Raw genomic sequence first — 24,718 nt, 5'->3', positions numbered from 1 at the left:
AAGTTCAGTGCCCTCCCTTCACTGTGAGGTAAGCACAGAGTGTTTAAATATCTTGTCTCCAGGGCCGTCTTAAGTACATCCGGTGCTGTGGTGCAAACATCCCCCCAGCCCCCCCCCCCATTTCCCAGAGTTGCCAACCTTTTTACGGCCCGGCTGGCAGCTTTGCAGGGCTGGAGGAGGTGGGCAGCGGCTGGAGGGCTGCTTCTCCGGCGGGGAAGAGGCGGAGGCTCCGGGCGCGGCACTGCTTCAGCGAGGTGGGCAAGGGTGGCGAGTTGATGCCGGGAGGCACCGTGTCCAGCCTCCGCCTCTTCCCTGGCACCCTCCAGAACTCGGCGCCCTGTGCCACTTGCTTCTATGGGCAAGACGCCCCTGCTTGGCTCTACTGTAGAACCAGGTTTGGCCCCTTTACTCCCTCACTCCTTGGCAGTGGAGCCTATATATGTGTGTCATCCTCCTCCTTGTTGCATCACTGGGTGCTAGAAGACAAGGTGCAGAAAGGCAAGTATCTGGTGACCGAACTGGTACTGCAGCTGTTCCTTGGACAGCCGTGGTCATTCTAACCACTGTTAACAGACCAGAAATGCTATGACGGCACCAGGCTGCTGTTAAAACAGCAGTGCTTCTCCTTATGTTGGATGTTTAATGGTAATTAGTATAATATATGCCAAGCTTTCCGCCCCCCCCAGCATGTTTTGATACAGATGCACAGATCTAGATATTAATGCAAAGCTGTTATATCTCTGCATGCACTAGAAATGTTGACAGCCAATTTTCACTCTTCCCAGATTGACAAATAAATGTCAACGAGCAGCTTCCCCCTCTTCCACCCTGCTCCACAGAGGTTTAGCTTGTCAGTTTGTACATGACAACCAGGAATGTAAAAGCTGCAATCAGCATAAATGTAGTTTAGCTTTGGAATTAAAAGAAGTACAGTACAACATTTTTAAGGCATAACATTCTACCTCTCAAACATACTGATTGTGTTGGTCACATCTAGGCAATGTAAGTTCCTTCTAACTTGTAAGGAAATGTTTTTGCTTTTAGAAGATTCTGTTTCTAAAGTAGCTTGTGTTTCTTGTTCCCATTAACTTTTAATTTAAAGCCTCAACCATTTCAATTAGTCCCTTTAAGTTCTGTTTTTGTAGTGTATTAAAATTGGCACTTTGAAAAGCATGGTTGATATAAAATTGTTAAGTTGTTCTAATAAGGATGTTTAACTTATCCATTGCCATTGCTTCTCAGATTTTAACTTAATGTGCAGCATCTTTTCACCTACTAAAGCGAGATGGGGGGCAAGAGAGAAAAGCACTTTAGACAGGAAGTTATCAGACCCTGCCAGGATGTCCCAGGATCCTGAGTGATGGGAGACGGAGCCTAACAACATTTGAAGAACCATGGGTTCCTCATCCCTGACATAAGGCAATAGCTTTGTGATCTAGTCCTTGCGGGGCTAACTTTCTAGAGACTATGAATCTTGAGCAGTTGTCTGGTTGAGTCGCCACAGCAGTTAATACATGCGTATAACAGATGCAAGAGTTGCTTGTGCCTACTCACTAACTATTTCGGTTTCAACATTTAGTTGGGTAATTCATTAGACTGCTCAGTTGAAAGCATAGCAACTGTTGAAAAAGGTGCCCCATATTAATTGCTCAGCAGATAAAAACACAATACAACAGACGCTTCAGGTTACAGATGCTTCAGGTTACAGACTCCGCTAACCCAGAACTAGTACCTCTGGTTAAGAACTTTGCTTCAGGATGAGAACAGAAATCACGTGGTGGCAGCGGGAGGCCCCATTAGCTACAGTGGTACCTCAGGTTAAGAACAGTTTCAGGTTAAGAATGGACCTCCGGAACGAATTATGTTCTTAACCTGAGGTACCACTGTACAAGCACAAAGTGTGTATTGGTAAACACAGATAGCCAGTGTGTATTGGTAAACACAGATAGCCAGTGTCATCTTAAGAGAGGTTTGGAGTAAAACAGGAAATCTGTATTGGTCTCTAAGATGCTTCAGTGCCATTTGTTGAATAACATAAAGACTTTACTATTTATTCCATTTTGATGGAAATTTCCTTTTCATACACCAGCAACTTGCTGTTTGTTTGAATGACAATCATTTGCTGTTTCTATCTCTGAGAATTTGCCTCTATCAAACTTGGGAAGATTTGCCCTTCAGTTAATCCTGACCTTTCTATACTTCAGTCTGGTTTAAATGTGCAGAGAATTGTAAATCTGGCTTCTATTGCTGTTTCTATGACAACTTTGGGAGGTTTCTAAACATGTCAGGAGTGCCCCAAAATTGCATCTGTATTGTGACTTGATATTTGTTCTTTTTAAATTTGAGTGTTTAAGGTGTCTTTTTTATTTCTGACAATAAAATGAGTACTCCTTTTATAGAAGCCTCCATCTAGCATTTCATATATGTTGCACTGAAGTAAACATAAATAATTGTGTAGGGCTTGGTTCATGCATTTTCTCCATATGGGGCTGTTTCTACATACAACCCTTGTGCATAGTTGAGTTCTGCACACGTCTTCAGCTCTATGGGTAATTACATTCCCCCACTTCTAGCCTGTGTCATTCACACATACATGGAGAAGCATCCAAATACATTAGGGAAAGCTGGCATCTTGAGAAGAACAGACCTTTTCTCATTAGTGGAGAATGCAAATATTCCACACTTCTCCCTGCTTCTATCAATTTGAATTGATGTAGCTCAGCAAGAGTGTATCACATGGTTCCCCTGATAATGTTATCAGCTTGGATATAAAGGTAAAGGTAAAGGTACCCCTGCCCGTACGGGCCAGTCTTGACAGACTCTGGGGTTGTGCGCCCATCTCACTTAAGAGGCCAGGGGCCAGCGCAGTCCGGAGACACTTCCGGGTCACGTGGCCAGCGTGACATCGCTGCTCTGGCCACAGCCAGAGCCAGAGCCAGAGCCGCACACGGAAACGCCGTTTACCTTCCCGCTGGTAAGCGGTCCCTATTTATCTACTTGCACCCGGAGGTGCTTTCGAACTGCTAGGTTGGCAGGCGCTGGGACCGAGCAGCGGGAGCGCACCCCGCCGCAGGGATTCGAACCGCCGACCTTTCGATCGGCAAGCCCTAGGCGCTGAGGCTTTAACCCACAGCGCCACCTGCGTCCCTATCAGCTTGGATATAATTGGGATTTTTTCCCATGCACCACGTAAGCTGTCTGCAGACAGGTTTAGTTTCCCCAAAATTTTAATAAAATGTGTGCTGCGTTTATCTTTTTTTTTTTTTTTAAGCCATCATCAATTGGTGCCTAATTTACTTCTTCACTAACTAGCTCAAAGTTGCGCTGTGGGCATATTGTAGTCCTGCACAACTGATAGCTTTGCACGCATGCACCCCCACTTTTTAATCCATGCTTAATGCTGACAAACAGGGTGGGGAGTGGCAATGAAATTCCGTGTTTTGATGAGAACATATTGGTACCTACTGTGATGCTGCCTGCATGGGCTTCCCTGAAGTAGTAGTAACTGGAATGCTTTGCACCTGCATTTTCAAAGTGAACATATGTCAACTCTGTAGGGTTAGGAATCTTTCCAAATCTAAATCATGGAAAGCAGCTTGGCTTGATGTGAACTAATCTGTTATGTGTGGGGGATTTTTTTGTCACATTGGAGTAAAAAAATGCCATTTCTAGGTAATTTAGATTTGGAGAAATGTGATGTGCATACCCACCCACCCACAGCCAAACCAAGGGTCCATCTTATTCATTATTCTGCTCCCCCAGTGGCCAACCAGATGCCTGTGCAAAACCCTCCCTGTAGCAGCAGTACATGTGTGAAATTATGGGAAGAGCTTCCTGCTTTGCATGCAGAAAGTCCCAGGTTCAGTCCCCAACATCTCCAGGCTTGGCTTGGAATGTCCCCTCCCTTTAAAAAGCTGCTGTCAGTCAGTGTAGACAGAACTGAGCTAGATGGACCAATCGTCTGATTCTCTTTATGGCAGCTCCCTGTGTCCCCAAGTTCTGCAAGTACATGGACTGAGTTGGTGGTATCTATCCTGCCTGCTGGGTATCTTCTCTCCTAGCAGAATCTCAGTCTGGTCTGCAGTTAGGGAGAGAGGGCTGGAACAACATGCCTCCACCCGCCCAAATTTGGGGTGGCACAGTGTAGAAGCAGCTCCCCATACATACATGTGGAGAAGTGCATGGATGAGGTCTTATGCTGGCAGTACTTCCATTTGAAGGGTCAAAGGAGGGGCATACAATAATGACATGTCTGTTCTGACAAGGCTGGGAAGACAGCTTTCTTGATTTTTCTTCCCCTGTAGGAAAATCAGTTCCTCTGTGTGTATGAGCTGTTCTGCTGCTGGATGTGTACCACGCTGCAAAATCTATATATTTGCTCAATTCGTTTGAGGGCTTAAATGTGATTTGATGACTTCTGCTGTCAGATACTTGGGTTTTATTGTGTTTTATTTGCACACCGCTGCTAGCTGAAAATTCATTCTCTTGGTTTTCATCTGTCTGCTTTTTAAGATGTGCCTTCACTTGCTTCTGCAGGCTTTGGTTAGAGAAGTAACACCATCATAAAATCAGTCTGCCTTGCCCTTGACTACTGCTTGAAAAATTAACTCAAATCTAGAGAATTCTCCACACCCCAGACTACTGGAAAAACTATATGCAATATAGTCTCTGCAATAATGAAAGTTGTAGAACAAGGTATATGTTGCTGGGTACCAGACAATGGAATTGATATGCAACAGGTAAAGTTCTGAAAATTACTAAGTATTCACTACCCACTTGGTGAGGGCGGTTATCTTTTTCTCCCTTGAAAAATACTGAAATAGAAAGTTGGAAGCGTGATGCACTTTCCTACTTCCTCTTTCAGCTCTATATGCTTTTTAGGGCTCAGATTAAGTTCTGTTGGAGCCAACTTTTTCCTCGGAGAAGAGAAGTGCCCGTTTCCCTTTTCTGTCCCAGGGTAGAGTAGGGCTGATGTGGCAGATTACAAGTTTCATTTATTTAATGAAAATATTAGACTTAAACATCAAGATATCTAAGCAGTGTGCAAAAAAAAAAAAAGTTGGTATAAAGCAATAAAATACTGTATGCAGATACTGTACAGCACATGGCTTCCCTCAAAGAATCCTGGGAACTGTAGGTGGTTAAGCTTTGTGATGGGGAAACTACAATTCCCAGGATGCTTTGAGGGAAGTCGTGTGCAATGGATGTGCTTTAAATGCATGGTGTGGATCTGCCCTAAGTAGAAGTGTGCTACATCCAATTTTTTCTTTCATCCTTTCCTGTTTTATAAGTTTATAGTGTTGTAGCTGCCAACTCTTTGTAGGCCTATGACTACACAGTTGAAGCCAGCTAAAGGGGTGTGTGTCTGTCCCCTTTTAGAAGGCTTTTTAGGCATGCTGGGGGGCGGGGGCTTAAGAGCGTTTCCCTCCTGCGTGGTCAGTGAGAGTGATGGGGACCTTCTGCCTAATAAGTTGCATTGTTCTTATGTATTTGACTGGCAGCTTTCCAGAAGACCAGTGGCAGTCCTGCTTGTTGCTGTCTTGGTAGAGCCCAATGGCTTCTCTCCCTGTATTCCTTCTGAATATCTTCGCTTTCCTTACTGAGCTTTCCCTCCTTTCCTTTCTTAAATGTACACATTTTTGAACCATTCATTAAACTTTTCTTTGACCCCAGCCATCTGATCCATATGAGTATCCTTATTAATTTATTAATTTTCAACTTTAATTTATAAATAAACAAGATAGGGGTATCCCTGAGGGGACAAGCTTTCTTTCCCCCATCCCTTCCCCACGACATAACTCTGCATGATGCTTGCAGCCGTGAAATTTCAGAGAACCATGTTGTGTTTGTAAATAGTTGCTGAAGAACTGCCATTCATGCTAACACTGTTCCCACTGGATTAAAGCCAATGGATGTTACTTTGTGACAGTGCTCTTCTTATCAGTTGTGCTCTCTACACTTAATGGGTTAGTGTATTTAATGCATTTTAAAAAAAATAATTGCTAAAGGGTATACAGTGGTACCTCTGGTTACGTACTTAATTCGTTCCAGAGCTCCGTTCTTAACCTGAAACTGTTCTTAACCTGAAGCACCACTTTAGCTAATGGGGCCTCCTGCTGTTGCCGCGCCGCCAGAACACGATTTCTGTTCTCATCCTGAAGCAAAGTTCTTAACCCGAGGTACTATTTCTGGGTTGGCAGAGTCTGTAACCTGAAGCGTATGTAACCCGAGGTACCACTGTACTGTAAATACATTAAATAAATTAACTCATCAAGTGTAAAGAGCACAACTCATAAGAAGAGCGCTGTCACCAGAGGCCTCTTGGAGCACCCACCAGAAATCAGTCATAAGATGGCCCCTACCCTCAGGTTCACAATCTAAAGAGACGCAGCACACAAGGAAAAAAGAATGGGAGGAGAGGGGAAAGCAAGCTCAAGCAGAAATTCTTCCAAGTTCCTGTTCTTTTAACAGTTATATGGGCTCTGGGTGTCTTTCCCTTGATAAAGAGTGGTTCTTCCATGGAAGCACTCTTCTCTCCCAGGTCAGATCCAGGAGCAGGGCAAGTGACCGTGTCTGACCCTGAAGAACAAGGCAGCTCCTGCCACACAGTTCTTCTGCAGGCAGCTGCCTTGATTTAAACAGCCTGTGCCCCCTAAGTATCCAGTAGCACAAGCCTCTTGGTGCTATGGGAACTAGCAGCGAGCTGCTGCCTTACCCAACAGCTGGCTCTGCAGAGGGGAGAAGCTTATCCTTGACACGGATCACATGCTTCAGGGCTTTCTTGTTTAGATAGACGATGGCACAGAGCCCATGTCTGTGGTTTTTAGACTTCTTATTTGCAGGTCTCTTTAGAAAACAAACAAACCATCAAAAGATTTTCTATTCTGGGCGAGCACTTCCAAGGTGTGCAGTGAATGCCTTCTCTGCCCCTCACCCCCAAGGTTTGCTTTTAACTTCTGCCGATTATCTCTCGCCCCAGCGACCTGACTCCTACCACTTTTCAGCTAGGAGTCCTAACTCCTAACTCCACGTTTGTTGCCGTCCTTTTGTCTCTAATTTTAGCCCAGGGTTCTCATGCGTGGAGGGCGGGGTGACGGCAGCTGTCGGTCTGGCCCCCCATCCTGCTCATTCTCCTTCCTGGCAGGGACCCTACGCCCAAATGGTTTCAGGACTAATTTGGCATTAGGCCAGATCCGGAGGCTTGCAATTGCACGGCGTCACCAGCAAAGGCGGGGGAGAGGCAATCGCATGCATGAATAACGGCACTGCCTTGGATGCAGCTCTTGTGCATCAGCTGGAGGAGGGGGGGGCACTGCTGGAAGTATTTTACTCTGCCTGCCTGCTCTTGAGTTGAGTTGACCTCCCCAGTGGGCTGACTCATAAACAAATATAGCCTGATCTGTGGGGCACGGCAAATGGCAGCACCTTCCACAAAAGGCAGCTTTCTGTTTGGAGAATGTTGGCCTCTTCCACTTTAGCTTAGCCTCTTGTTTGGTGTGTGCCAAGGGATGGCACTTTCGGAATGTAAATTCTAGCCTTGCACTTCCTTTTAGTGTGCCAGTGGAGCTGGCCGTGCCAACCGAGACAAGGATCTGGGCACAGAAGTAATGTTGCGGCTGGGGATAGACTATTAGTATGGATGTTTCATGGAGGGATTAAGAGGACATACTAGCCAGGAAACCATATACAGTAATGATGCTGTAGCTAAACCAGATGCCTCTTCATATTTTAAGCTTGTTCTTTTGAAGAGCTTGAGTTCCCCACATGATATTTTTGCAGAGAAGCTGGTAAATTGTGGACTGGATGATGTAACTGTTGGATGGATTTGTAGCTGGTTGGCTGACCTAATCCAAAGAGGGCTCACTGACTTGTCGTCCTGGGAAAAAGTGACAAGTGGGATGCCGCAGGATTCTTTCCTGGGCCCATTGTTGTTCATTGTCTCTATAAACGACTTGGACAAAGGCATTGAGGGGATGCTCGTCTAATCTGCAGATGACACGAAACGTGGAAGACAGAATTGGGATTCAGGATTGGAGGACTGAGCCCAAACTAACAAAATGACAAAATTTCAATAGGGACAAATGTCAGGTTCTACTCTTAGGAAGGAAGAACCAGCTGCACTGGCTTCTGTTCATTGCTCTTTTTCTTTCTTCCATAAGCACCAATATTTTTATGGTTTTCATGTGAAGCAATGTTTGCCAACCTGGCACCCTCCAGATGTTTGGACCATGGCTCCCAGCAGCTGATGGGAGTTGTGGTTTAAAACATCTGGAGGATGCCAGGTTGATATAGCTGCCTTATAGCACTGACTTATTATCATCCATCTTGACTTCTTTTTTGCTTTCACTTCTAGACTTTTACACTCTTCTTAGGATTATTCATTCTATAATGCTCTTTTAAAAACGTACAGCCAAAATCTGCATGTTGCAGTGTGTTTATTTTTTCTACTCAGACTGCACAAAATGTTTGAAGGTTGGCAGCTCTTCTAGAGCCTACCACATTAGCTTATCTGGACATTAAATCAGCATGTACCCAGGAAGATGAGACTTGACACAGAGCTAGACATTTTAAACAATACTGTACTTAACTGGAAGCAAATCTGACTGTAAACTGGTCCGGGCCTGGTGTTCATGGACCCAGAACCAAGCTATTGACATTCACTTCCTTTCCTTTTGAAAGAGCAATTTAGCGAAAGGAAGGGAGACGCTCCAGCAACAGGGGTGTCTGGTGACAGGAATGGATTGATTTGTTTAAAAGGAGAGGTGCATTTGGTCACACAAAGCACAGAGATGCCTCCCCGTTGGAACCCTGAAGCCTTCTGCAAACAATGGTATTTGCAGCAGATTTACAGTTATGTTATGAGATTGCATAATTTGTAGAGGCTTTGGGATTCTTTGTACATTATTCCGTCCCCCTACAATCCGTGAAATATATCACCAAGCTACAGCATGTTGCTCTTGTAAAAGCCTGGTGTTTTATGGCTGCATGTAATCTACGTTTTGATAGAATCTAGCCTTCATAGCTAAGTTCAGCATTGCCCTTCAACTTACCAGGCTGAGTCTTCTTCAAACTTGGGCTTTGGGGGTTGTTGGATTCCAGTTCCCATCATCTCTGATAAGTGGCTAAGCTGCCTGAGCATGATACAAGGTAGAACAACACTGTGATACATAGAATCATAGAGCTGTAGAGTTGGAAGGGACCACAAGGGTCATCTAGCCCAACCCCCTGCAGTACAGGAATCTTGTTGCCCAATGTGGGCCTCGAATCCACAACCCCGAGATTATGCGTCTCATGCTATACCAGCTGAACTATCCACATGTTCTTTTAATTCTTTGAAGAGTCCTCTCAAGTTCCAAACATGAGCAGAACAGCGCAAACTTTTCCAGCCTGCTGTATTTGTTTGCACAACCTGATTATTGAGTGCAGACCCTTTAAGTGTGTTTTTGTTTTAGCTGTGGCACAGCACCACTACGTAATGGTACGCCTGACAACCAGCTGTGTGCACCGGTTACCTGACCATAAGTAGCTACTGTAGCTATCAACCATTATTTATAAGCACACTGATTATAGTCCTTACCTTGAAACACAAATGATAATCACTGTAATAGAAAGCTGGTGCAACACAGTGGCTAAGAAAGAGTGAAGGAATCCCCATCTCCTGACGAATGGGAGATCTGAACTTGCCCTGTGACTGTAGGAAAGCTCGCTCTGTTCTCAATGTTGAATCCCTGTCTCCCGCAGTACAAGGTTGGTAAAGTGTGCCTACCTTACAAGATAGTTTGTAAGGATTGGGGTAATCGTAGAATTTTTGCAGTTGGAATGGGAGCGTTCAGCCCTGCAATGATAATGCAGTTCTCTAGTTTTTAATAAGTCTGCATTTTGCTGTTGCTTGTGGTTGAGGGTCTGTTTGTTTATCAGGGACTATTTGCGTGTATAGAACTCAAGAGTTTGTTTAGGCCCTTTACAGATTTCAAGTTGCTTCATAAAAATTTATTGCAGTGGTCCATGTGTCTTGGGAATTTTGGGGGTCATTTCACCAATATTTCAAATATGTGCTGTCCTAGTGATATGCCATTCTGTGCTCCTTGGGGAAGGCACAACATATTGTGTTGTGCCCCTGACTTGGGAGTAACATGTCAATTTATAGGGCAGCTACTACTGTTTTGGCTTTAATTGTCAGGAGGCAGCCAAAGGATGGGCAGATGGCTCACAGTGTCTGTATTTAGGTTTCTTGGCAGTGAGCCAAACTTGACAGCTCAGTTTGTATTAAAAATACACAAAGAGTTTCAGATCTGGGGAAAAAAATATCTCACAGCTGCAAAGTCTAGGGCAGTTTTTGGAACTGATAAATATTTACAGTGCTTTAGAGGCTTCCCCCATGTGTATTGTGCGTGCACATAAATGCGTTCAGGGAACAAACAGGCAAATCCCTGCAGTCAGTTCTATACCCAGACAGTTTAAACCCAGAACTGTCATCTTTCAGAAGACGGTGTTTAGATTTCCATCAGTCTTCCCCTTCAAGCTTCCTGTTGTGCAGAATCTAAGACCCTTCTCCAATAGGCTTGGAGGAGAATGACAAGGGAGGGGGCAATTTTCAATTGTGGCTCCCCCTTTGCTGAACGCTGTAGCCCCCGGTGAGGTCTGCCTCATGCCTATGCTGGCATGTTTTCAGTGCCAGGTAAAAACTCCCTTTTTTTATTCTCAGGTTCTTGACTGAATAGAACAATGTTATTTGCTGCTAGTTGTGCTGCCTAAGATTTTGTTGTGCTGCTGTTGGGTGGATTTTTATGACCTGCATGTGTTGTTAAAACACATTATAATAAAAAACATTCTTAAGAGCAAGCAGATATGTTGCTTAGAGACCTTGTTTGGGTAAGAAGTGGCAGGTTCACTAAATAATAATAACAATGATAATAATCACATGTATATATGTGGTAACCTTTTTTAAAAAAACAACCACTTGCCTATGCAGAGTTCTTTGTGGTCCAGCATGTTGTCGAAAGGGTTCTTAACCCCAGTGCTAGCCCCTTTGTTGTCCGCCTGTCAGCAGTCTTTGTCCTAAAGAGAAGCTGTGCTGGATCAAGCCAAAGGCCAGTCTAGGCTGCATCCTGTTTCCTCAGTGGCCATGCAGGGCCTAATGCAGTTGCCCTCTCTCTGCTTCTGATTCTGAACAACTAGTGTACAAGAGGTTTACTGTCTCTGGCAGTGGGGGTATCTAAACCAGGGTTCCCAAACTTGGGTCTCCAGCTGTTTTTGGACTATGATTCCCATCATCCCTGACCACTGGTCATGCTAGCTAGGGATGATGGGAGTTGTAGTCCAACAACAGCTGGAGACCCAAGGTTGGGAAACCCTGAATTCTAAATGAAAGGTCCCGAAATAATCTGATACTAGGTTATATTAAAGATTACAGGTTCTGTTGCACGTCCCAATTGCCGGACATCATATGGCTTAGGGCAGGGGTAGGCAACTTAAGGCCCATGGGCCAGATGCGGCCCAATCGCCTTCTCAATCTGGCCTGCGGACGGTCTGGGAATCAGCATGTTTTTACATGAATAGAATGTGTCCTTTTATTTAAAATGCATCTCTGGGTTATTCGTGGGGCCTGCCTGGTGTTTTTACATGAGTAGAATGTGTGCTTTTATTTAAAATGCATCTCTGGGTTATTTCTGGGGCATAGGAATTCATTCATTTCTTTCCCCAAAATATAGTCCAGCCCCCCAGAAGGTCTGAGGGCCGGTGGACCGGCCCACGGCTGGAAAAGGTTGCTGACCCCTGGCTTAGGGCCACTTTGGTCATGGTCCCTCCGTGCTGTAGAATACCCTCTTCAGAGAGACCTGCCAGGCCCCTTCCCCTTTGCTATGCTGAAAAGGCATGGCTATTTTTTTATAGAGTATTTTGTGGAGGCACTCCATAACAGTGGTTTGCTGTTCCTGGTGGTTTTTAATGTATATGTTGGTTTGCTTTATTGAGAGAGGTGTTGTTGCTTTCCAAAAACAGCAAGGCACGATACAAACATCATTGAAAAACAAACATATTTTTAATCTGTCTGGCACTTTGTAAATTGGTTGTTTCATGTTCTCTTTTTATGTGAGGCTCCTTTGGAAGAGTTTGGTATTTAAAAGCAGGATAAAAGTGCCTTAAATAACTAACTAAATGATATAAATAAATAAGTAGGTAGTCTTGCTGCAAACACTTCACTTCTGCTACCTACTCATTAACCATGAATAAGCCACCCTGAAAACATCCCAGACAGTTCATGATATCCCATTGTGATATGTCAGGTGAAGGTGTGAATGGGCTTTGTGGGAAGTAACCTGGTTTCTTGTTTCTTGTATCCCACTACATTGGTGGTTTTTAAAATATATTTTTTATTAATTATTTGAAAAAAATATATCACATACATAACTCCAAACATATTGCACCCCACTACATTGTTGACATCTCCTAGGATTTTGCTTTTAAAGAGAATTTTTTCCTAGATGAGTTGAAAGGGCTTGACAGTCATGCCTAAGCTCACACCCTTGATTTTAACTGACATGCCGATGGAGGGTAGGAAACATTGATATGCTGGCTGCTGCAATAAGCAGTGGCTGCCTTGGAAAAACGATTCTTGAAATGTAGACTTAAGAAACAGGGTGTGTTGGTGTTTGGGGGGGGGGATCATCTCTAGGCTGTAAGTCTTTTGCAATCCTGCTTGATTGTTCCACACAGAGATTGGATAGCATTTGGGGAAGGGCTGTAGCTCAGCAGTTACATAGCTGTCAACTTACAGATTTGAAAATAAGGGACCAGCAGCCTTGAAAATAAGGGACCAGCAGCCAAAATAAGGGATTTTAGTCAGCCAGCTCTCGAGCCAAAGGCAGAAAGCCCAGCCAGTCCAGCACCCAGAAAGCCTCAAGTGGTGGTTCCCACAGTGCAGCAAACTGGCAAAGGGGGTGCAGCAAGGAAAACCACCGTCACCTCTCTGCTGGGAAGTGCTGAGCAAAGGCGAGTCCCCAGACAGCGCGGCCGATTTGATTGGCACAAGGCATGCAAGCTCCACCCCCCAGTCGTTCTTAGACTCCTTATTGGGTGAGCAACGCAGCCAAGCAACACAGTTGGAGCCTCCCTCCTCCCTGGCCAGCAAGGAGGGAGGGAGAGGAGCTGCTTCCTTTGAAACCTGGGAAATTTAAGGGAAAATCATCAATGAGGGACAGCAGCAGGACACTGCGCTGGGATAAGGGAGTTTCCCGCCAAATAAGGGACGGTTGACAGCTATGAGCAGTTAGCATCTGCTTTGCATTTGGAGAGTCCCAGGTTTGATTCCCAGCTTCTTGGGAATATCCTCTGTTTGAAATGCCGGTCAGAATGGACAATGCTGAGCTAGATGGACTCTGTGTTAGGTACCTTCCTTTGTTCCTCATGCTAGAGTTATTTCTGCTTTATTCCCATATTTTATAACCAGCTTTTTGCCCTCTAAATGGAGCCCCCAGACATGTTTATGAAACCACAAACGTATTTTCTGACTATTGAATGCATTCACTAACACGTTGGGCTGAAAAAGTGGCTTTATTCAGTACGCATTGCATTTTGCTTGCAGCCTATGGTTTGGAGCTGACTAGGGCTATCAAACTCAGCAAGGCAGACCATGGTTAGCTGTGAAAATGAAAGATGGGGGAAGAGAAAGGAGCATGTCAGTCCACAGAGCACTCCATGGTTAGCTTTGACAATGCTACAGCTGCACAGTGCCTCCGTAACTATAACTTCCCTCCTCAAATATAGATTGGATGACGTTTTAGCATATTTAACATGTTTCTGTAGCAGAATTTTAAGCACCAAACTATTTCATTTTCAGGAGTGTTATACATCATGTACCTGAACTGCTCATGTAGGTGCTAGGATTACCAATGGTGATAAATAGCATCTTTTGTCTAGTCATAAACGGAAAACAGAATATATGGCTAGATTGGGTGTGACAATATAAGCAAGTTTCTCAAGCCTGTTATACAGTGGTACCTCGGGTTACATACGCTTCAGGTTACAGACTCCGCTAACCCAGAAATACTACCTCGGGTTAAGAACTTTGCTTCAGGATAAGAACAGAAATCGTGGTCCAGCAGCGCGGCGGCAGCAGGAGGCCCCATTAGCTAAAGTGGTGCTTCAGGTTAAGAACAGTTTCAGGTTAAGAACGGATCTCCGGAACAAATTAAGTACTTAACCTGAGGTACCACTGTATTAGGGTTTGGGGGGGCAGTGGGCGGTGTTGTGAAACAGTGCTGGACCTGGACTTCAAAACCTTGCATTTATGTTTGAGATCTGTTTACAGATCCATTCTCTGCTACGAAGCTCATTAGGTCACCAGGGGCAGAGTTGGGATCCTTCTCAGCCTCCAGCTACCTCTTGCCTTACTGTGAAGATAACGAGGGGAACCAGATGTGATCACGCTGAGCCCCCCAGGAGGAAAGCAGAATCAGGCTTTGGGGGATTAGGTCATAGGTCAGCCAGAGGAGATGTGTTGATGGCAGCCTCATAAAAGCTAGTGTCATTCCTGGATTGGAAAAATCTCCACTTGGAGGTGGCGGTGATAAAAACGCCACCACTGTGAGCATTAACAGTCTGGAAACATTTTGAATGGATTTATGGCAGCTGTCCAGAAATGGCCTGTGCTGCAATTTTATGGTTCATGTCAACAAAGACAATCAGTTAAATGAAATTAAACCCTGCTGTTGACTCATAGCCGTATAGTTCTTCTGAATTAACTGTGCATGTGAAAGATTGCAGGTTCATTACTTGGCAATTCTAGGTAGGGGTGGGGGAGGGCTGTAGCTTGGTGGGGGAGCATCTGCTTTGCATGCAGAAGGCTGCAAGTTCAACCCCCAGTATCTCCAGGCAGGGCTGGCAGAGATTCTGCCTGAAACCCTGGAGCGCTGCTGCCAGTCAGTGTAGACAATATTGCGCTAAATGGACCAACAGTTTGGTCTGGTTTAAGGCAGCCTGCCTATGTCCATTCCTTGTTTCCTATGATACAAGATAATAAGATTAACTTTGGGTTGTTCCAGGTGATCATCCCTCACGAACTTGCCTTCTTGCAAGGGTGACAGTGCTGTCTCTTTTAATGGGTATGTGTGCTGTATCAAAGCTTCACTCCGTGGGTGTGCCGTAAATAAAACGTTAGCAATCCTATGCTTAGAATGCTAGGACAGAGAGGCAACAGAAAGGAAATGTCTCAATTCCATGCGTGTTTGGCGTGGAGAAAAGAGAGGCTGGGGGCGAAAAGAAAATTTCTCTCTCCCATGCTTAGAATTCTGAAAATGCCAGTTCTGCACCTGCTTACTGGTGCCTTTTGGTATAAGCCTTGCGTGTGCCAAGAGTATTATAAAATAGCTTGCAGCTAGCAGTCGAAATGCAGTGGGGGGTGGGGCGTTGAAGCCGATATATGCATGAAGTGGAAGTGATCGTAGCTCTGAAAATTGTGCATATGATATGAACTGTAATTGAGCTTTTAGTTCCTCAAGGCAAAGCACAGTTTATGTATGTTGGGTCTCTATTCTGCAAGCAGCCGTGTTGTTTGTGCTTGTGTGTGGCTTTCACTTGAATATTGTTCAGCTGGAATCTTAAGGTTTGGTCTACCTTTCAGATTGCAACACCGCCCCCCCCCCGCCCCCTTGAATGTCTTTGTTATTCTGCTGGCATTTGGATGTGTAGCTATATTAAGAAACCAAAGCTCTTGGTTGGTATAACGTTACTCTCCAGGCAGACAGTGGAGATCCTTCAATTGAGGTCAGAAGGTGGAGGAGGGGAAGGAAGTCTAGAATAAAACGCTCTTCTCAGATTGTATTTTTGAAAAGCTGTTGTTTAAAGCAGTGAAATTATTCTCTGCTGGAGACAAAACACACACACGGAGAGTAATTTGAAAAGGATTTCATGTGCTCTGTGAATTGTGTTATAGACCCAGCGAATCAAAATATGAAGAGTTTTATTGTACTCCGTGAATTAATATTCATTTTAATGGGTCTTGCTGATCAGTTTACTTCAGGGATTTGCATAACTTGTAGACTCAAGCAATCACAGCGAACTCCTTGCGTTAAGTGCATGAATACTTCATAGCAAAATGGGGCAGCCCCTTATTTATAAGCCCAGTAGACCAACATTTGATATAACTGAGCTCTTGGGGAATGAATGGAGGAGCTTTATTTGAAAATATTTGGGTGTCTTGTTCCTAAGTGTATTTGTAGGTCTTGCCTGTGCATGCCTCAGTTCTGTGTAGAAGCTAATCAAAGAGGAATGGCTTGCGGTAATGAGATCTCGGAGGCCATATAAACACAACCATTTTTGTCTGTCGTTATAGCACCATTAGTATACTGCTCGTGTATTCATTTCCGTCAGCAGTGCAGGTTGACACTTCTAAGTGTTCAACCTGTTTTGTCTCTCTCTCACTTTTCCGTCTTTTTTTGCAGAGCAGATGATCTCTAGTTTTAAAAACATGAAATGGATTAAAGAGGGCTGCTGAAATGCTTAGTCTGGCTTAGCCAATAAACTTGACCTTTAAATTTTAAGTGTTCATATTACAAAATCAAATCAAGGAGTATTTTTTTATAATTCTGAAGGAAAGGGACAACTTATTTTTAAAAGGGGTGCGTATTTGCCCACTAAGTACCACTGAAACAAAAGGTCTTGGTAAGCATCATCTCAAAAAATCTGGAATGCAAAAGAGACTGTTTACATTGGCTCAGCCTCTCCTACACTGAACGTGCCCCCTTCAACAAGCCCACATTTCATTGGATGCGAGAATCAGTAACCCACCCTCCCATCCATTCTAAGCAGGTGGTTTCAGGTTGCTGCAAAGATGTGCAAATCTCGTGGGCTGCATAAATTTCTGTCAGAACTTAGGACCATAGTAAACCCAAATCGTATAGCAAAGAGAGGTGGCGTTTGCAATGTGTCTAAAATTATGCATATTTCTCCTAGCTTAACCCACATCTTTAGTACAGGTAGTGCATTCCGTTTCTGCCAGTTGTGGCGAGAAGCAAAATGCTGCAGTAGGTGTTGAAGCTCTGTCTCTGACCACGGAAAATATAATGCTCTGTTTTCTCAGGTTTTGCTAGGCTTTGCCCTCAAATTTTCATGTCTACGGCTTTTTGCTGCTGTTGCGAACAAGAAACCTTTTTTTCCAAATGGAAATCTCAGGTTCTCAGATTACTCAATTTTCATGTACAGATGGCCTGTATGGAATCGTGCAATTGGTCCAACTAGCCTCACATTGTATATGGCGGGGATGAGAAACCAGGAGCCCAACTCCCATAATCCCTGCCGCCTGTCAGCTATGTGATTATGTTTTCTTTGGTTTCTTGTTATTGAAAAATTGAATAAATACCAAAAAGGGAGAGAGAGAATGTCATTACGTGTAGAAGCTTTCCTTGTTCTAAAATACTAATTCCTTTTCATTGCTGATTTTAACATCTCATATTTTGTTTGTAGATGGGGCAGTTCAGGTGTTGGCATTGCCCATGGTGGCAACTCATTCATGTTGAGAGTGTTGCTTTTAATACTTACTTCCAAGCACCATCCAATCGCCAGCTTCCAGAACAATAGGCAGGCATCCTCCTTGCAGTTTTGAGATTGCCCAGTTAATACTGCCTCCTGGTATCCAGCGCTTCTGTTTAACCCTGTCATTCAGGGCCCAGGGATGGAGAACCGTATCCCACCCTCCACACATTTGGGGCTGCAGGGAATGCTGCCTTGGGGAATCCTTGCACTTCCTTATTTTCTCGCAAGGTCAGGGAACCTTTAGATTTCCAGACTCCAGCTCCCACCAGGTCTAGCCAGCATGGGAAATATTCATGGATGATTAGAGTTGTGCTCCAAAAACACCTGGGCACTCAATCCTCAAATGGCTTTCCCATGTGCTGGCCAAATGCTGTACGTAAGTAAATATTCCCAGGGTATTTTTGGCCACTACATGGTAGTTTGATCGCCATAGTACCTTTCTCATAGTAGGTGTTCCTTTAGTCCAGGCATAGAGAGTGTGCAGCCCGCCACGTGTTGTTGGACTACATCTCCCATCATCCTCAGCCAGCAGGGCCAGTGGTGATGGGAATTGTAGTCCGCAACATTTGGAGGACCACAGGCTTCCTATCCCTGCTGTAGATGATGTCACTATTCCATACATTGGTAGGGATGGAGAATCAGTGCCTCATGGTTGGCTTCTGACATACTTCTAGCATTAACTTCTAAACTGTACTGTACTGCACTGTAGCCTCTTAGAACACAGATTAAGGATGCTCGTGTGGAGGCAGCGATATCTGAACTACCCCCTAGTGTGTTCCATTGCTGTTTACTATCACAGACAATGCACAGCCCATTTGGAAAAGCAGCACAAATTTGAAATGATTGAGCACATTAAAAAAACACCTATTGTTTGTCTCAATTGGGTTCCTGCAGGAGACTTTCCTGGTGGGCTGAGCTTTGTGTGGATATGTGTGTGTGTGTCTGTCCATCTTAACATGCATTGTTCCATTCTTTTGCTTTCTGTCAGAAGCAGTGGAAGGAAATATTGCTACTTCATGGTGCATGTCTCCTTTTCTTAACCATGTTTTTGTGTGTGTCTGCATTTTCTATTCATTTTGTTCATACGTGCTTTTTGTTTCTGTTGTGTTATGTAGTCTTATACCAGTGGCTAGAAGCCGATCGTCATGGCAGGAGCTCAGATACTGCAAACAGAACATCAGGTAAAAAAAAAAAAAAGATGGCAGATGCTTACTAATTTAATTCCAGATTTCCTGTAATCACATCCATCTTGCACTTTAAATTCAATTGAATACTCTTCCTTTGATTGTTTTGATCTTGATTGATTCCTTGTAATCAATAATCAATAAATCTATTATTTCCTCTCCCACCACCCTGTATGGCAGATGTGGTTATATGCCAGAAGAATACAATCTTTTTCTTCGGTCTGGAAATGTCCCCTACAGCTACCCTGAATAATTTTTAGGATTTCCTGTGAAAGGTCATAACAAGTTTGTTTTGCTTTAATACTGTCCTCCTGCCTTCAACCCAAGTTCCCAGAGTGGCTTTCAGTGCAAAAAACTGAAAACAGCATTGAATTAAGAGCAGCATCAGTTCTAGCAGAACAACAGTTGCCTGACTAGATAGAAATTGAATCAAGATTCCCCACCCCCCAAAATTCTGGTACCAAAAAGATTACAGATTTTGATACCAGGTGTACCTCTCCAGGCGAAGAGTTGCAAAACTTGGGACACCATCAAAGGAAAGGTCACATCTCCAGTTGCCACCTGCCTCGCTGACAGTAGTGGAATCTGGAAAAGAGCCCTTTAGGCAAGCATCTGAGTTTATAGGCAAGTTCTTGTGGGAGGATGTAAGGTGCATGATGTTTTATCTTCTGGAACAGAGATGGCATGCTTTGGCATGCCAGCTACTGGGGGAAAACCGCGGGAGAAGGAAATTGCTCTCACGTTCTAACAGTTCCTAAGGAATGGTCTGCAGTAATAACGTTAGACTCCAGACTTGATGGTCTTCCATCTGCCCCCTTTTGGTGGTCTCGTCTATTACTGCACTAAGCCAGCCCTGTTGTGTTTGAGTAACCTCTTGCCCATTCTGCCAAGTGGGACCCTGGAAGTCTCCCCAACCCCATCCCAAAGTCCTGCGCTGATGACATCTATAAAACAGTACTGTTTCCAAGGCAGCAAACAATGCAAAATTATATGCTGTATTAAAAAAACTTGCCGTATTTCCTTTTTTAAAAAATTGTAAATACTAATTAGCAATAACCAGACTAGACCGTAGGTCAGATATGTGGTCTGCTTCAGAATCAACACATCTGCCAAATACCATGTGAGCAGGTCTGAGGGGAAACATGGAAACATGGCTGCCCCATGGTTCTCTGGAGGCAGCCATGTTCCCCCCTGTAGAATCATCCTAAAACTGGCAGCATGTCATCATAGACTATCACTTCCAGGCAGATTAGCAGAGCCACATTTTCAGTGTGTGTGATAGGAGTCATGCTTTCTAGCTGTTTCAGCTGTTAGTATTGTGGGGGGGGAGGGAGGAATGGAGCTAGTCAGATGTTTCTGATCTCCACTTATTGTAAGTGAAAGAGGAAAGGATGCGAGAGCTGCGATTCATTCTCATAACAGCAAATCATGATTTGTTCCTTTTCTTCTTCCTTGTTTAAATCTTATTTTAATTTTATCCATATAACCCAAATAACAAAATAGAACTTCCGTAAAACAAACACATGGAAAACTAAACTAAGCCAAACTAAGGTTGGCATATAATGTTACACTCACAAGAAGAAACGATAAAGCTGGTTATCCGGATATTTGCAATAAGATACAGACAAAGTGAGTGGAGAGCACTGTCATGAAAAAATGAGAGAACTTGGTTTGTCTAGGCCTCCACTGAATACTCTTTTCTGTGCTTTTATGTGGCCCAAACGTTTAGGGTAGTGAAAGGGTAGATCCATTGAGAGAAAGTACAGTGGTACCTCAGGTTACATACGCTTCAGGTTACATATGCTTCAGATTACAGACTCCGCTAACCCAGAAATATTACCTCAAGTTAAGAACTTTGCTTCAGGATGAGAACAGAAATCAGGCTCCAGCGGAGCGGCAACAGCAGGAGGCCCCATTAGCTAAAGTGGTGCTTCAGGATAAGAACAGTTTCAGGTTAAGAATGGACATCCAGAACGAATTAAGTTCTTAACTTAAAGTTCTTAAATTGCTGAACCAATTTAATTAGAATTGTCAGCTGACAGAGATGGCTGACATGACATACAAGTCCTGTAGAATCTCCGTAAGGCAGGCAGAGATATAAAAACATCTTATATGTGGCAAAGGTACTTCAACAAAATTCGTAACTAGCTATAACTGAGAGTGTTGGAGTCTGATAAGTGGACTAGAAGGGTTTGCTGCTTTTAATCGGCATCCTATTCCTGCACTGATTATGCATTTCAAATACTCTCAATGTCCAGGTTCCCAGTAGATTTTCAAACCCATTTGTTTTTGGGAAAAGTGAAATATTTTAATGTTAAGCATATTTTAATCCTGATAAATATATTGTCTGCAATATTCTTGAAGCACTGTTGGCTACATATCTAAGAACACTATATGATGCAACTTTAATTTACAGCTTAATGGAGACCACTTAGCTCTCCATATAAAACAGAGAGGTGCTAATTTAACAGCAGCATCCATAACATTTAGTTACACGTTTGTAAGCCTAAATTGCCCTAGATTTTGCAGGCAGACAAGAGAAAGGAGTTAGCTAATTATAAAGGTGTTTTTTTTGTTCATTCTTGCATTTACGGTACATCCTGTCTTTCCTCCAAGGAGCTTGAGATAGTATACCTGGTTCTCTCCCTTCTCATTTTATCCTCAAAACAACCCTGTGAGGTAGCTTAGGCTAGAAGACAATGGCTGGCCCAAAAGACAGGGTCTTGGGGAATGCTCACTATGCACAAAAGAGGAGCCTGATGTGCACATAGGACATAATTGTTCTTTTCATACCCGCTGCACATACAAAACTTTCATATTGGCATCAGAGTCTCTAAATAAATGACGATCTTGCAGTATTTTGCACAAAGTTGCTGCCCACCAGCCCCCTGAATACAGTATATGCACATTCAGCTGAAAGCAAAGAGGTTCTTCCACGTTAGTTCCTGAGCACACAGAGAAGCCTATGTTTGTGTGCTCAGGCAAAGATGGGTCAGTTTCCCCTTCAGACCTTTTGCTTAGCATGTGATGGTCAGGGTGGGTCCCACGAGGACACTGGAGCAACGACATGAAGTTTCCCCACTCCATGTGTCCTTAATGCATGGAAGAATAACTTCAGAATGTGGATACCGACTAACAGTAACAAGTATGTTGCATTTAAGAAAGTCTTAACTTTAACAATGAAATCTGACTTGAAAGCCAATGTAGCACAGTGCCTAAAAGTGTTGGACTTGGACCATAGTAATGTGTGCAAATCTCCATTCATTCTGGATGAAACTTTAAAGGACACTCAAAAAATGAAATGTTACACTAGTAAGCCAGTATTTACCCTTATTGTTAGTCTAATTTTACAACATTTGAAACTTCTAAATCGGAGAATCCACAACACAGAGAGCTTGTAATAAAAAATACTGTATTATATATATTGTCAGACATTCACAGTTCTGTTTTCTGGAGTCTCCTTTTTAGTAGAGTTTTTGCTTCAGCTTTATCTTCATAAATTCACAAGAGGAAAAAATGGCAACAGATTAATAAAATACAACTTTATTGCATCACACCCATTATTATTTCTTCAATAATTTCTAGCCCTGTTGCAGGTCTGTGTTGGGTGAAATCCTCTTATTGTTTTATGCTCTGCAGTTCCCATTAGTTTGCATATCACTCAGAGTGCCACTGCAATGGTAATTTATTATAGTAGTTCTCTCTTGGATTAGGACGTAAAGGCTTACTGCCATAATACTGCTTATTATGGGATTTTAGAATGCGTGTGAGTGGGACACAGCAATATTTACAAAGGCTTAGAAAGCAAATAAATTGCACCATTTCCTGTATTTCAGAATATGAGTTGGAGTGCATGGCTGCAATCCTGTGCACAGTTATCTAGCCAGGTAGTCCCAATGAGGGCATTCAGACTTACTTTTGACGAATAGTTTTTCATTTCCTGCATCTTGCCAAATGTGAATTAAAATAAGTTACTGAGCCAGTGCAATTTGTAAGTTAATATTATAATTATTAACTTATGACACCCCCAAGACATGCATTCCTCACTTTTGCAGGTGCTTGAAAACGTCTTTATTTTTGCAGTCCAAAGTAAGCAAAAGTAGAACTACTGGAACTCTTCTCAGTGTTTGGCTTTGTGGATTATAATTTTTTCAGATGAGAAAGTAATTAATTCCAGTGATACAGTTAACCAGCAAAATGAATTTTTTTTAATCTTTGAAATTTCAAAATGTGCATGTCTCAAATACCTAGAAAAACCTACAATTATATATTAGACACCAAGATCCATATTTATTGCTATGAAGGTGGTGGAGCAATGCTTGCTCCAATTCTCATATGAGTTTTCCAAACTTCAAAGCACTGGCTGCAGTACACCACAACATATGCACCAAGCAGATAAGTCTACATAACTATACAGTGTTACTCTACAACAAGTAGTAATCTGCACCATTCGTTGCAGCGTTTTCAGTCCTTTGATTGGCAGCCTGTATACACATGTGTATTTCTCTGTATTGTGTTGTATTTAGTCCTCTTTTGCAATTGCTTTTCCAAACTGGGCCTTACTACACATTGCATCTTTTTGTGTTAGTAGCTATTATTTTTTCTAAAAAGCAAAAAATGAGCAGGACATTTTTGTCCAATTTAAAGCAGAGACAGGAAAATGTATGTAAATGTGTTGAGGTGTATATGTTCTGTGAAAATAACAAACTGAGAATGGCTTTTATGAGTCTTAAAATATGTTTACTATATTAATCTTTTAGGTGTATATCCTAAACAGATATATTGCTGAAAAAATGAAAGTGGTAAATTTGATGAAACTCATAGCTGGAGATGTGTTTATTGTACATCTTTGCTAGATGGGAAGCTGTTTTATCGTGTTTTTAATATTCTCTTGGGAGCTGCCCAGAGTGGCTGGGGAAACCCAGCCAGATGGGCGGGGTATAAATAATAAATTATTATAATATATTATATTACAGTCTTCCCCTGGCACAAGTGTATTACAGGATAAACATTGGTTTGCTTCTGTGTAAAGTTTCAAAATGATCCTAACCCCAGCAGATTGTACCTTGCTGAGTTGAGTGAGAAGTTCAGCAGTTAACGACAAGCCATTTTCTAAGGGCAGGTATGGTTTACAAGAAGTTGCTAGACTACAGTTCCCATCTTCCCTTCCCATTGGCCATATTGGCTGTGGCTGATGGGAGTTGGAGTGATAACAGCTTCTGGGGATCTGAAGTTTAGCCACATGAGCTATGGGGCTTGAGTATGCCTTATGTCTAAGGTGCATTTTTTATGTAGTTTTTATGATGCATGAGGATTCTGAGATAGACTTAGGTACTCCTGAAGAAACGTGGAACTACCCCAACAGAACCTACTGTAGTATCTTTCTTGTAGGTGATAACAAGTATTCATTGTTTTCTATCTAGCATTTTATAGTAGGGATGGGGAACCGGCAGCTCTTGGAGATGGGGAATCTGCAGACGTTGTGGGACTCCCAATTCCCATCAGCCCCAGGCAGCTGGGACTGGGCACAGAAGTTAATTTAGGGTCTTGCCATCAACCCAACCCTTTAAAGCAGAGGAAGGGTAAGCTCCATTGCACAGTAGAAATCTGTTCCACCAGCAGAGAGGGGGGATCCACCAGGACCATATAACACCGGTCCTGAAGGATCTTCACTGGCTCCCAGTACGTTTCTGAACACAATTCAAAGTGTTGGTGCTGACCTTTAAAGCCGTCAATGGCCTCTGTCCAGTATACCTGAAGGAGCATCTCCACCCCCATCACTCAGCCCGGACACGGAGGTCTTCCTCCGAGGGTCTTCTGCTGGTTCCCTCACTGAGAGAAGCGAAGTTACAGGGAATCAGACAGAGGGTCTTCTTGGTAGTGGTACCCTCCCTGTGGAACACCCTTACTTCAGATGCCAAGGAGATAAAGAATTACACAACTTTTAGAAGACATCTGAAGGCAGCCCTGTATTGGGAAGTTTTTAATGTTTGATGTTTTACTAT

General features: G+C 43.3%; 1 protein-coding gene across 6 annotated transcripts in view; it reads left to right on the top strand.

Annotated features, from left to right (window-relative positions):
* DENND5B (DENN domain containing 5B) overlaps positions 1 to 24,718 on the top strand; it is a 95,346-nt gene that overhangs the window by 24,617 nt on the left and 46,011 nt on the right. For 4 of the 6 annotated variants that reach the window (XM_079992152.1, XM_079992155.1, XM_079992154.1 and 1 more), the window contains exon 2: positions 18,645 to 18,710. The exons of the other annotated variants lie outside the window; for them this stretch is intronic. In XM_079992152.1, coding sequence (XP_079848278.1) covers positions 18,645 to 18,710 — 66 coding nt within the window. The remainder of the gene's footprint in view (positions 1 to 18,644; positions 18,711 to 24,718) is intronic. 6 annotated transcript variants of the gene reach the window in all.

The sequence above is a fragment of the Podarcis cretensis genome (assembly GCF_951804945.1).
Source record: "Podarcis cretensis genome assembly, chromosome: 10".
NCBI lineage: Eukaryota > Metazoa > Chordata > Lepidosauria > Squamata > Lacertidae > Podarcis > Podarcis cretensis.
The sequence above is the reverse complement of the archived record's forward strand: the minus strand, read 5'-3'. Positions and strand labels throughout refer to the sequence as shown.